The sequence below is a fragment of the Macrobrachium rosenbergii genome, chromosome 20 (genome assembly GCF_040412425.1).
Source record: "Macrobrachium rosenbergii isolate ZJJX-2024 chromosome 20, ASM4041242v1, whole genome shotgun sequence".
Taxonomy (NCBI): Eukaryota; Metazoa; Arthropoda; class Malacostraca; order Decapoda; family Palaemonidae; genus Macrobrachium; species Macrobrachium rosenbergii.
In genome coordinates, this window is record NC_089760.1 from 20,215,945 (window position 1) to 20,229,280 (window position 13,336).

General features: G+C 38.8%; 1 protein-coding gene across 1 annotated transcript in view; it reads right to left on the bottom strand.

Moving 5' to 3' along the window:
• Positions 1–13,336, bottom strand: part of Ku80 — a 112,024-nt gene that overhangs the window by 29,419 nt on the left and 69,269 nt on the right. The window contains exon 15 of the mRNA XM_067122098.1: positions 6,733–6,954. Coding sequence (XP_066978199.1) covers positions 6,733–6,954 — 222 coding nt within the window. The remainder of the gene's footprint in view (positions 1–6,732; positions 6,955–13,336) is intronic.

Below are 13,336 nucleotides of genomic sequence, written 5' to 3' on the forward strand. Positions count from 1 at the left end.
TTATAAGAGCTACAACCATGAGTTATTTTTTGTTTTATTTTACATGAAATTGCACACATTTTCATATATAAAACTTTATGTAACGACTAACATAAAATGGTGCAAAAATTACGACAAAGTGACTAAAGAATTTCTGAGATTTTCGGCCGAGTTAGCACGCGGATGTAAGGAAAAAGTTTTTTTCAAAAATTCACCATAAATCGAAATATGTGCTAGAGACTTCCAATTTGTTGCAAAAAGGAGGTAAATGATTGAATATTACTAGAATGTAAGAGTTTTACCTTACAATTGCGTTTTTCGACCATTTCGGTTGAGTCAAAGTTGACTGAAGGTTGAAATTTTGGCACTTATCGTGATTTATATGAAAATATTTCAAAACTTATAAAAGCTACAACCAGAGTTATTTTTTGTTTTATTTTACATGAAATTGCACACATTTTCATATATAAAACTTTATGTAACGGCTAATATAAAACGGTGCAAAAATTACGACAAAGTGACTAAAGAATTTCTGAGATTTTCGGCCGAGTTAGCACGCGGATGTAAGGAAAAAGTTTTTTCAAAAATTCACCATAAATCGAAATATGTGCTAGAGACTTCCAATTTGTTGCAAAATGAAGGTAAATGATTGAATATTACTAGAATGTAAGAGTTTTAGCTTACAATTGCGTTTTTCGACATTTCGGTCGAGTCAAAGTTGACCGAAGGTTGAAATTTTGGCACTTATCGTGATTTATATGAAAATATTTCAAAACTTATACAAGCTACAACCAGAGTTATTTTTTGTTTTATTTTACATGAAATTGCACACATTTTCATATATAAAACTTTATGTAACGGCTACTATAAAACGGTGCAAAAATTACGACAAAGTGACTAAAGAATTTCTGAGATTTTCGGCCGAGTTAGCACGCGGATGTAAGGAAAAAGTTTTTTCAAAAATTCACCATAAATCGAAATATGTGCTAGAGACTTCCAATTTGTTGCAAAATGAAGGTAAATGATTGAATATTACTAGAATGTAAGAGTTTTAGCTTACAATTGCGTTTTTCGACATTTCGGTTGAGTCAAAGTTGACCGAAGGTTGAAATTTTGGCACTTATCGTGATTTATATGAAAATATTTCAAAACTTATAAAAGCTACAACCAGAGTTATTTTTTGTTTTATTTTACATGAAATTGCACACATTTTCATATATAAAACTTTATGTAACGGCTAATATAAAACGGTGCAAAAATTACGACAAAGTGACTAAAGAATTTCTGAGATTTTTGGCCGAGTTAGCACGCGGATGTAAGGAAAAAGTTTTTTCAAAAATTCACCATAAATCGAAATAGTGTGCTAGAGACTTCCAATTTGTTGCAAAATGAAGGTAAATGATTGAATATTACTAGAATGTAAGAGTTTTAGCTTACAATTGTGTTTTTTCGACATTTCGGTCGAGTCAAAGTTGACCGAAGGTTGAAATTTTGGCACTTATCGTGATTTATATGAAAATATTTTAAAACTTATAAAAGCTACAACCATGAGTTACTTTTCATTGTATACTACATGAAATTGCGCACATTTTCACATATAAAACTTTATGTAACGGCTAATATAAAATGGTGCAAAAATTATGACAGAAGTGACTAAAGAATTTCTGATGCTTTCTAGTGGGAGAAGAAAGAAATTCGTGCATGCACAGCTGGATCACGCTTGTAAACAAAACAACAGCGTGATCCGTGAACTCCCAGCATCCCTCAAGGCGCGATTTAAAATTTTCGCAAACTAGGCCTATAAGTATTTTTCCGCAAATATTTAAAAAAACTTTTTGTAGTCGACATATTTTACGTCCACTTGGTACCCGACAGACAATTTTCGTCGACGTAAAATACGTCCAATCGGCGTTAAAGGCTTAAGTGTTGAATATCTCATGTAATTTATTAAATAATGCACAGAAACTGAAAAACGGAATGTTGTGTGGGTATCAACCATTAGCGAAAACCTAAGTTCTTGGGTGAGGGATATTACAGGCATGCCACCAGTCATGGAAAAAAAATGTGCATTCATAAACATGATGGATACTTAAAAACAGCTTAGATATTGGTTGTATTCACTTGTAGCGAAGGCGTGAGCAAGAGGCTGCATCTAAAAACTTACTAATTTGTTCAAGACAACAAACAGACAGGTGAAGAGCTCTTGCGAGCAGAAATGTAGCGCCTGACACAAGGTGAACAAAAATCGAGATTACCATGCATTCAATTGTTTGTTTGAGAATGGAAAATGGTACATAATTCTATATACAAGTTATGGACAGTTCTAACAAATATAACTGGAAAGCTGACATTGTATTGCTACCAATAGGAATGATACATTTGATGTGACATGATCATGGATTATAATATACATTAAGAGTGTATGCTGTTGGCTGTGTTGCTTATACACGTGTGCCCAGCGTACATGTCTGGATATGTTCTCTGTGAGGAGTGGATGACCGCAGGGTATGATTTCGGGCGGCCAGGTAAGATGGACGATTGTGTAGGTCCATGTGGGACCCTACACACTAATGACTGTGTGGCAGAATGGATACGAACTGCTGATATCTAGATTTATGGTATTTATGATTGAGTCTTGTACTATGCATTGCTTACCCATGAAAAAACTGAAATTCACAATTCGTAATGTGGTTTCTGCTGAACATGTATTATTACTATCGCCAATGTAAAGTTGAAATATAAAACTGACTACTCTACCCTATGAAGCACCAAAAATTAATTTATAATTTTCAAATAATGCAAGAGAATATATACTAAAAATTTTTTTTGTCCTTGTAAAAGTGATGTGTCTTACAGGCAACAGTGTCCTGAAGTTGGCATAGTAAATGGATGTGTCTAGATCTCGAATATTCATTACCTCTTGTTTTTTAAACTACCATTTCCTCATATTTAATTCCACTGGAAACAATCCAGAGACAATTTTACAGGTACATAAAAGAAATAACGAACTCTCATGTAAAAATATGAAAGTAAGCAAAAACAAATGAACTAGTAGCAACTTTCCCACCAAAGTAGATTCATCCCAAATATAGGTAAATAGCAGCATTCTGTTAGAAACAAAATACATACAAGCAAACAAATATATCCCTGTTACTAGCCATCCTATCTACACAGACATCATAGTATAAATGTAAAAAATCCTTAAACCAAAAGAACACTGAACCTGAATACTGACCAAATTCTGACTTATAAAAACAATAGGTTTCTTTATGAATTATCAGGCTTGTAAACAAAGGCGGTGACTTTTAATTAATAAAATAGTTTGGACAATGTTCTTTTCATTGTGAGGCCATTTTGTGAGTTTAACATGGAATGTGCTGACATTCTCAGGTATTAACTTGTTTGTAGTAACAAACTTTTCCTGTAAGACAACACTGTTACTAATTACTAACAGCTGGTGATTGTTAGGTTTCTCAAAACGTGAAAACCTAGATCTGTATCTACAGTCTTAAAGTATACTGACATTCCTACTTCATTTGACATGAATCAGACATAACTGGAACTCAAGAGAAAATAAAATTTTTATGGTAAAATTAATTATTTGGATACTTACCTATTGTTAAAATTAGCTCATACCTTCACGCCATTAGGTGTGAACGGCATTCAAACTAAAGAAAATAACGCTTGCCTAACCTGCTGGGACTGTCTCTGTAATCACCTGTTTCCCATCATGTGGCATTGAAATATTTACATTCTCGTCAGAATTCTTCACGACCACCAAGACGTGGGGAGGTTGGGTGGGTTTCCACTTTAACAGCAGGTAAGTGTCCAAATAATTAATTTTATCATAAAAATTTCCATTATTTGGAATGAATCTTACCTACTGTTAAAATTAGTTGACTACCACATTGAATGAGGATGGTGGGTTTGTGCAGCCAGAGTAACAATTGTTCAGCCAAGCAAACTAAAAACCTATTAATGTGGGGGAAAAAGTATCTCAACATTCCTGCCTGTTGTGTGATCCTTACCACCAAGTATTGTCGCTTGATGTTGGAACCACAACAGGGTGTAAAGCCCTCTTAGCGAGACTTGTCAGAGGATCCTTACAGGGAAAACGACTCTTATCTCGTAGAGTACTAGTGACTCCTGTGCCTTAGTCAACAGCCCATAACCAAAAAACTAAAGAAAATTACCACCTTCAGATATGAAGGTGAACTCCTATACACCAATCTGTACATTCATGCTGCCAAAATTCAACATTGGGATTTCCTAGTAACTAACGATAAGATAGAAAGCAAGGTTACTATCATATTTGGTTCAGGAGAAAGCATCCCCACCACAACAATTGGACTAAGAGTTTTACCCATCTCACACTAAATTTGAATGTTTTTTACATAATATGAGGCAAAAAAACAGTTACATCTCCCTTGAGCTGCACTAACAACCTTCTTCAGTAAAAGGTTTTCAAGGAAATAAAAAGTGCTTACAGTCCAGGAGCCATGAGGCTTATTTTCAAAAAGGTATAAGCTCCAGAATCAACCGTGTGCACTGACATAACATTCTTGAACAAGGAATGTTTGGCCTTCTAGCACCACACAATAAATTCTTACCTCCTCCTCTCAAAGGTTTAAGCCTGTCCAGGTAAACCCTTAAAGAGTTCTAACTGGACATAACAAAGCCACTTCATTGCCTACCAACGCAGTCAAATTACGTGCTGTCACAAATCAGGGAAGGGCTTTCACTTTTACATCTTTTCTCTAAACAAAGACGAAAAGAGAGGTTGCCACTAAAACAAAGCCCACATACAAAACAAGGATTGAAGCTCACTAATACACTTTGCCACGACAAGAGCTAAAAGATAAGGTGTCTTCAAACACTTTAAGAGGCAATTGCTGAGAAGCGAGAGCCTAATCTATCACCAGGGCTACCTCTAGATAAATAAGCAGCAGAAGAGTCGTTATTACAAACAGGAGCAATTATCACAAGGTAATGAACACAGGGCAACAAAGGGGGAAACTGAGTAAGATGGGGAGGTTAACGTCCAACTTGAGGCACAATACAGGATGAGTAAATGATAACAATATAAGAATTGATGCGTGGCTCAGAAACTACTAAAGTAAAGGTAATACAGTATGTCTATAATCCCTACACAACTCTACACTTTCGTAAACATCTATCATTCCCTCCAAAATGATGATACGTGAACCGGTAAACACAAGTGCTAAACTACCAAATAAATCCTTCAGAGAACACGAATTTGAACCGGAAGATGGCTGAGAGAGGTAGTGCAGGGCACAGACATTAGTCCCGAGACATGCCATGGTTCCCTGTCCACAGAGAAGACCAACAGACGTAGGGCACTCCAGAGGGCAGGCTACAGACAGACACCATGGCTCCAACACCTTCTCTCTCATGGGGGAAACCGAAAAAGGTCAATCACTAAGGGAGGAACTGCGATCTTCATCCTAATATATACCGTCAAATTTCTAACCCATAAAAGAAGAATATTTCTCAATTACCTACTATTTTTCTCCTGAACCACACAGGGAGCTTAAGAGGGCGGAGCAGAAGGAGTGAGAGAGGAATTAACCTATCACGTAATGGAGGAGGAAGAGGAGAAACAACACCAAAAGAAAAAAGGAAAAGACTGAGTAGGCTTATGGCCTGCCCCAATGAGTTGTCTACATAATCTATAGGCTTCTCACATCTTCCAATACTTCAAAAAGTTATTCATTCTCTAATCAGATCACTCCTCGTACTTGCCTCAACAGCTAGTCTACCACACGCACTTGGCCATCGTGCACAACTGAAACATTCAGTTCATACAAACTCTTTCCTATACAGCCTAATGCTTTCAACTCTGCTTGCTGTAGATGATATAATGCAAAAACACAGAATGTGCACAATACCATACAGGAGAAAATTAGCCAGAAATAACCAAAATAATTGCCAATGCCAATTCACACCTTCTGCACAAGGACATGGCATGAATTCTGACAAGAACATATACATTCCAATGTCACCTGGTGGGAAACAGGTGATTACAGAGAGAGTCCCAGTGGGTTATTCAAGCGTTACTTTCTTTTATCTTGAATACCGATTGCGCCCAATGGTGTGAAGAAATAAGTTTTAACTTTAACAGTAGGTAAAATTTAGTCCAAATAATTTATTTCATGTGAAACACAGTTATTCTGGTGAAACTAACATCTTCAATTTCTTATTAATATTAGTATTCAGTTTAACCAAAGCACTGAGTAAATTTATTTAGTTCACAGGGGGCTGGCCACATCTTCAATGCAAGTCAAGGTATATTGACATAAGGCAGTCCCCGGTTAAAGGTGGGCTCAGTTAATGGCGATCAAGTTTTATGGCGCTTGTCTAGCGATGAAAATCGGTAATTTTCGGCGCTGAAAATCACTGATTTCCACTTATCGGCACTGATAATTGGGTACTGGCACCAATACATACCTAACAGAGGTGCCGATAACCGAAAATTGGCATTTTTCGGCACTGATAAACCCCGAAAATCACCGGTTTATCATCACATCCTCAGAATGGAAACCCTGCCGATAACCGGGGACTGCTTGGATATAAATAAGCAAAATAAATTTACTTCATGCTGCAATCTAAATAGGTAACATATATGACTACAGTTCAGCTACAGAGAACTTTGTTTCTTTCACCCCCAAAAGTGTACTAATGTAAGATAACAGAAGGCTAAATGAAACTCTTATCAAGTACTGAGCAACCTACCTTCTTTAACTCTGTCCCATAACTGTTGAATAGATCCACTTATGACAGCACTTTTGAGAGGAGGCATAAGATCATTGTAAAGGGATGGATCAATGAGGGATGATTCTTTTCTAAAGGCAGTCAAGCAATCTATGACCCTGGATAACAAAACCTCACTGGATGTACTGCCCTGACTCCAGCTATCTACCAATTGTAGAATGATGTCTCTCATCTGACTGCAAACTGAATAAAATAAGGATATCATTAGTACTGTATATTTAAATGTGTGATTAACTTTTCACTTATTCTATATGTTTTCACACTATGTTAACCACTTAATAAAATTTGCACTAACTTTCTTCAATACAGATACACCATATTTCTCAGCTGGCTTCTCAAGGCAGAACTTACATCTTTCACTTAATATACATAGAGCTGGACAGGATATAGATGTGATTCCATTATTTTAAAAAGAAATTAATGTAGCTCACTTAAAAGTTCAAATAAAATTATGTAAAAACCTGACATTCAAAGGGAGCAAAAGAAAATTCATTTCAGTTTACAAACAGTTCTATATATAATGAAAGCAGAATCAATATCATTCAAGTGTTTTCAAAGGTAACATTCAGTCCTCGGAATACTTATTTAACTTTCTTCAGACATAAAACTTCCTTAATTTACAAGAATTACTCTTATGGAATGCAAAAAGGAGAGTTTTACCAGTGATTCAGATAATACAAACATTAGCAGTAAGCTGACATGGTGTAAACTAAAAAATTTTTTTCTTTACTGACGAAGGAATGAAAAATAATTCCCAAGGACTTGATAGAACTGGTCTAAATATATTTAACTTTACTACTATAGAAAACTTTGATCATCCTTTGGTCCTTTAAGACACAGCCCAATTATGGAATCCAAAGCTAGCTTTTCTCCAAAATTGGATTGGCAGTCCCATAGCAGGTATTTCACAATTTCTGAAAACAATAAATATCTTACTTTACATTTTGTCTAATTTATATTGCAGGGAAAAAATCCAAATTTGCCTAAAGCAACTTGGAAGTTAACTAAAACTCCAACCTCATTTCTAATTTTCTAGTCTGCCAGAAGGCATTTAAACTAATCTAAGCCTCAATTCATGTGTGAAAACACAAATGAAGGCAAACCCATACATGTAATGTTGATTTCTAATGTAGATAACAATACGTGATACCATTTTTAATAACAGAAAGCAGTAAAGCATGAGGAGGTGGTATGAAAAAAAAAAAGAAATAATAGTATAAAATATACATCACAGCTATGAATTATAACAGCTAACAGAAGGGTCTTAAGTTAACTAATGAATGTGAAATGAAGCCAAAAATTATAACATTGGGTGAACAACATGGCTTATGAATTAATAAGAGACAGGAAAGAAAAACAAGGAAGGAACAGTGAACTATAAGAGTAGTAAGTTTATCCAGCTAAGTTTACAGATATACAAGAAAGGGTGAAATAGACACACTCCTCCTGTGAAAGTATAATGACCAGGGGTTAAGACGTGCTACTGGCTTCAGGATTTTGATGAGCTCACCTTCACCACCACACATCTCTACAACTAATGATCTTTATCATGCAATCAGTGGAAAGGGAGAGACACAGTTAAAGAAGGGACACTGATGAACCTTAAAACCTGCAGAAGAGTACATTAATTGTCATAATTCTTTTGTTTTCCATCATGGTGTCTGCTTTTAAGGTCATAGACCATACAGACAATAACACCTTTTAATCAACTGAAAATGAGTACAGTACATGAGTTTTAGAAATCTAAATACATTCCTATACTGTACATTACAAAGACATACTGCTTTATACTTAGTAACAGCACATTATTTTTCTTACTTAGATACAACAGTATGCTTATGATTCCAGATAATAAACCCTCCATTTACACTAGGTAAAGATTCTATAAACACTAAAAGTACGAAAAATTATATTTTTATGATAAAATAAAGTTTTATATATACTTACCCAGTAATTACTTAGCTACGAGTCTCTACTCGAAAGGCAGCTTAAATTTTCAAAATCGCGGGAGCAATTCTTTTGTTTTGTGTAGGTGACAAGACCCCGCTCACTTTCAGGGTAAGAAAAAGGAATGCCTAAGCCAGTAGATCAATTTGTTTATGAAAAAAAAAAAAAAAAAAAAAAAAAAAAAAAAAAAAAAGTCCATGCGCGGGGAGGAGGACAGGCTCCATCCGTAAATACTGAGTAAGTACATAAAAAGCTTTATTTTATCAAAAAATATAATTTTCATACAAGTAACTTACCCCGTAATTACTTAGCTGATTCCACATTGAAAGGTGGTAGGGAATCAAGGACGGTAAAACAACAATCTACATATGAAAAGTTAATGACCTAAAATTGATACAATATTTGTTGTTTCCTTACCTGGTGAGAGAGCTGAGCAGATAATTACTGCCTCTGGTTGGCGCTCATCTCGACCTGTAGAGACGTGACGGTATAGTCAGAGTCGTCTCTATAGAAGTGGAATATTCCGCAGTGAAGGAGGGCTCCAAAGGCTGACAGAAAATACAGCAGGAACTTTGTGACAAAGGAGAATACTGAAGGTCAACAAAGCTCATATCATTGCCACTGCCCAGGGTACAGTACCAAAAAACAATAAAAAACCAGTAATAGAATCACCTACACCATAAAAATTAACATGACCACTACCCAACACTAAAAAAAAAAAAAAAAAAAAAAACTGGTGGGCACTCCACTGTTGTACCGTCCAGGCTTCCCCAGAACTCGCCACCACCAACAAGGTGAAGAGCTAAAGACATAGGAAGGAATACTTCCTACACTTCCTCACTCATCACTACGCCCACCACTGACATCGGTCCTAGGGTACTGCAGTTTTCGTAAACAGTTTCCATGTCCCGCACATAGTGCATTGCAAACACCTATTTGCTTCTCCAATACGCTGCTTGAGGAATGGAGGATAAAGAAAAATTGTGCTTGAAAGCTACTGATGTCGCAACTGCCCTAACATCACGAGGTTTAACTTTCATGACTTTCAAGTCATTTTCCTTCACTTGGGAGTGCGATTCAATAATAAGATCCCTCACAAAGAAGGAAATGGCATTCTTAGATAAAAGTCTAGAGGAATTTTTGACAGTACCACAAATTAGAAAACTGCCCTCTAATTTTCTCGGTTCAGTGCAAGTAGTCCTCGGGGGCTCTCACCGGGCAAAGCACTCTTTCCTCCTCTTCTCTGTCTAAAATATCAGATAGACTCTTAATGGTGAAAGAACGAGGCCAAGGGTGTGAAGGGTTCTCGTTCTTTGCCAAAAAACTTAACAGGATGGAACAAACTCCGTCTCCGTTCGAAAAGCTGATCCTTCTGTCAATCGCTTGAATTTCACTTACTCTCTTCACAGTGGCCAGCGCTACTAGAAAAATAGTCTTCTTAGTTAAATCCCTCAGAGAGGAAAATGCATGAGTTCGAAGCACTCACTTGATAACCACTTAAGCACTACATCTAGATTTCAAGTGAAATTCTCCTTTCTAGATCTGGTGGTGTCAAATGGCTTAATCCGGTCTGAGATATCCTGATTAGCAGAAATGTTGAGGCCTCTGTGACGGAAAACAAAGCTAAGCATTGCTCTGTAGCCATTTATGGTGGAAGAAGACGTTCCTAGAGTAAAGAAGAAAATCCGCTATTTGAGGGACAGACGCCTGAGAAGATGACACTCCGTTTCTTCCGCACCAGGTCCTAAAAAACTTCCACTTTGCCTAGAGCTTGTTGGATGAGGCATATCTACATTTGGCAGTGGCCTCTGCTGTAGATCGCAAAAAACCTTTCGCTTAGTCAAGTCTACTGACAGTCGAAAGCCTGTCAGGGCCAGAGTGGACAGGCCTTGGAGGAAAATCCTGCAGTGTGGTTGTCTGAGAAGACTTGGAATAGCAGGAAGGAGCCTTGGAAAGTCTATGAGGAAATCCAGAAGGTCTGGGAACCATTCCTTCTGTGGTCAAAAGGGGGCCCACCAGAGTCATCTTTACACTGCTGTGAGAGCAGAACTTCCTGAGAACTTTCCTCCTTATCATTCTGAAGGGGGGAAAAGCATAAAGGTCCAGATTCGACCAATCTTGTATCATCGCATCTGTTGCCCATGTAAGAGGGTCCGGAACAGGGGAGCAGAACAGAGTTAGACGGTGATTCCAAGACATTGCAAATAAGTCTAGGGTCGGTTGTCCCCATAATCTCCAAAGGTTGGAGCAAACCCAACTGACGCCCATTCCGTCGGAAGGACTTGATTCCAGCAGCTTAGTTCATCTGCCATGACATTGTATTTGCCTTGGATAAATCTTGTGACTAATTGGGCCTGGTTCTGGTCTGCCCAGAACAACAGATCTGCTATCTCACACAGGGAGAATAAGTGCATTCCCCCTTGATGTCTTATGTAGGCAAAGGCTGTGGTGTTGTCTGCATGTACTGCGATCGTCTTGTTGCAGGCTTCTGTCGCAAAATAACTGAGACCCAGGTGAACCGCTTTCAATTCACGTAGGTTGATGTGAAGCTGTTTCTCCTTCGGGGACTACATTCCTGAGATTTCTCGGTTCCCGAGGAGCGCTCCCCAACCCAGATACGACACATCGAAGAAGCCTATCTCGGGGCTCACTGGGAGAAGAGATTTCCCCTCCACCAATCTTTCTTCTGACTTCCACCAACACAGGTCCTCTTTTATTCATGCTGTGATAGTAAAGGATTGAAGATCTTGATGTACCTTCCAATCACAGCAGGCTCTCAGGTAAAAGTGTAGTGGCCTCATGTGCAGTCTCCCCAGTCTTACAAACTGCTCCAATGAGGCCAATGTGCCTAAACGACTCATCCACTGAGTTGCTGTGCAAAAATGAAGGGCGAGAAACAGGTCCACCTTCCTTAAACAGTCCTTCACTCTCTTGGGGGACAGCGAAGCCCGAAAACTCCAAGTCTATCAGAATCCCCAAACAGAATTCTCAGAGTGGGAATTACAGGCAGTCCCCAGTTATCGGCAGGGGTTCTGTTCCCGACAGTGTGATAACTGAAAATAGCCGATAACCAAAAATCGGCGATAATAGCGCTCATCCCTGGTTATCGGTGCTGATATCTGGTTATCAGCACCGATAACCAGTGATTGGCGCCGCCGATAAGTGGGGATCGGCGCCAATAACCGGGGATCAGCGCCGATAACCAGGGATCAGCGCTTATAACTGGGTATCGGTGCCAATAACTAGAGATCGGCGCATATTGGTGCCGAAAATCCAGTTATTATCATCACTAGACAAGCGCCATAAAACCAGATCGCTGATAACCGAGGCTGTCAATAACTGGAGACTGCCTGTAGTTGAGATTTCTGGAGATTCAATAAAAGTCCTAATTCTTGAGTCAAGCAAATTGTCTTCTGTAAGTCCTCCATGCATTGATCCTTCGTGGGAGAGCAAAGTAGCCAGTCGTCTAAATAAAGCAAGAGCATTACCCCTGCTAGATGAAGCCAACCTGCCAGGGGAGCGAGTACCCTTGTAAAAACTTGTGGGGCAGTTGAGAGGCCAAAACAAAGAGCTCTGAACTGATAAACTTGGTCCCCGAAGACAAACCTGAGGTATTTCCTTGAATCCTCATGAATAGGGATATGAAAATATGCGTCCTACATGTCTAAGGAGATCATCCAATCCCCCCAACAAACGGAAGCAAGAACCGATTGTGTTGTTCCCATATTTAATTTTGTCTTCTCCACGAGGGTATTCAAAGCACTCACGTCAAACACTGGTCTCCACCCCCTGAAGACTTAGGCACTACGAAGAGTCGATTGTAAAACCCCTTCGACTTGGAGTTCCTGACTAATTCTATGGCCTTCTTGCTGATGGGGGAGGAAACCTCCTCTGAGAGGGCCGAATACCTCTCCGATCCTTCGGAGTGAGCCATCACGGCGATGGGAGAGTTGGTCAAGAGAGGCCTCTACCTGAAGGGGATAGAATAACCCTCCTTGAGTACTGACTGCCCACTGGTCTGCCCCTCTCGAACTCCAACTCTCCCTGAAGAGGAGCAGCCTCACATCCGCTGGGGCATGGAGGGCCGAGATCTCACTTGCAGGCTGAGGTTTAGTTGATGACTTCTTGATGGCCTGGGGTTTGAACCTAACTGATCCTCTGGGTGTAGATTGAGATCTCTGCCTGGCCCCCCACAAAAGGGCCTAGACAACAGAGAAGTCGTCCTGGTGGGTACTGCGGACCAATTTCTCTGTCACTTCATCGACTGTGTCACAAGATCCTGGGTAGACTTCTTATGCAGGCTAGAAACAATCTCACTAACAGTTGTCTGTGGGAAAAGATGATGCTTGTCCAGCGAAGAAAATAAAAGCGCTGACTTTTCGGACGAAGTAACACCTTTAGACGTAAAGGAAACACAAAATTCGCTCTTCTTGAGAATGCCCATTGCGTATAGCGAAGCAATCTCCTGTGAACTGTCTCTGACTGCTTTGTCTGCGCAGAAGTTCTGAAGAATAATCAGGCAGAAGCAATGGCTCTTGAACTTTCTTGGCAAGAGTGCCTAACACCAGTCCATGAAACTTAAAACTTCAAAAGTCTTAAAAAGACTTTTCCGGTGGTC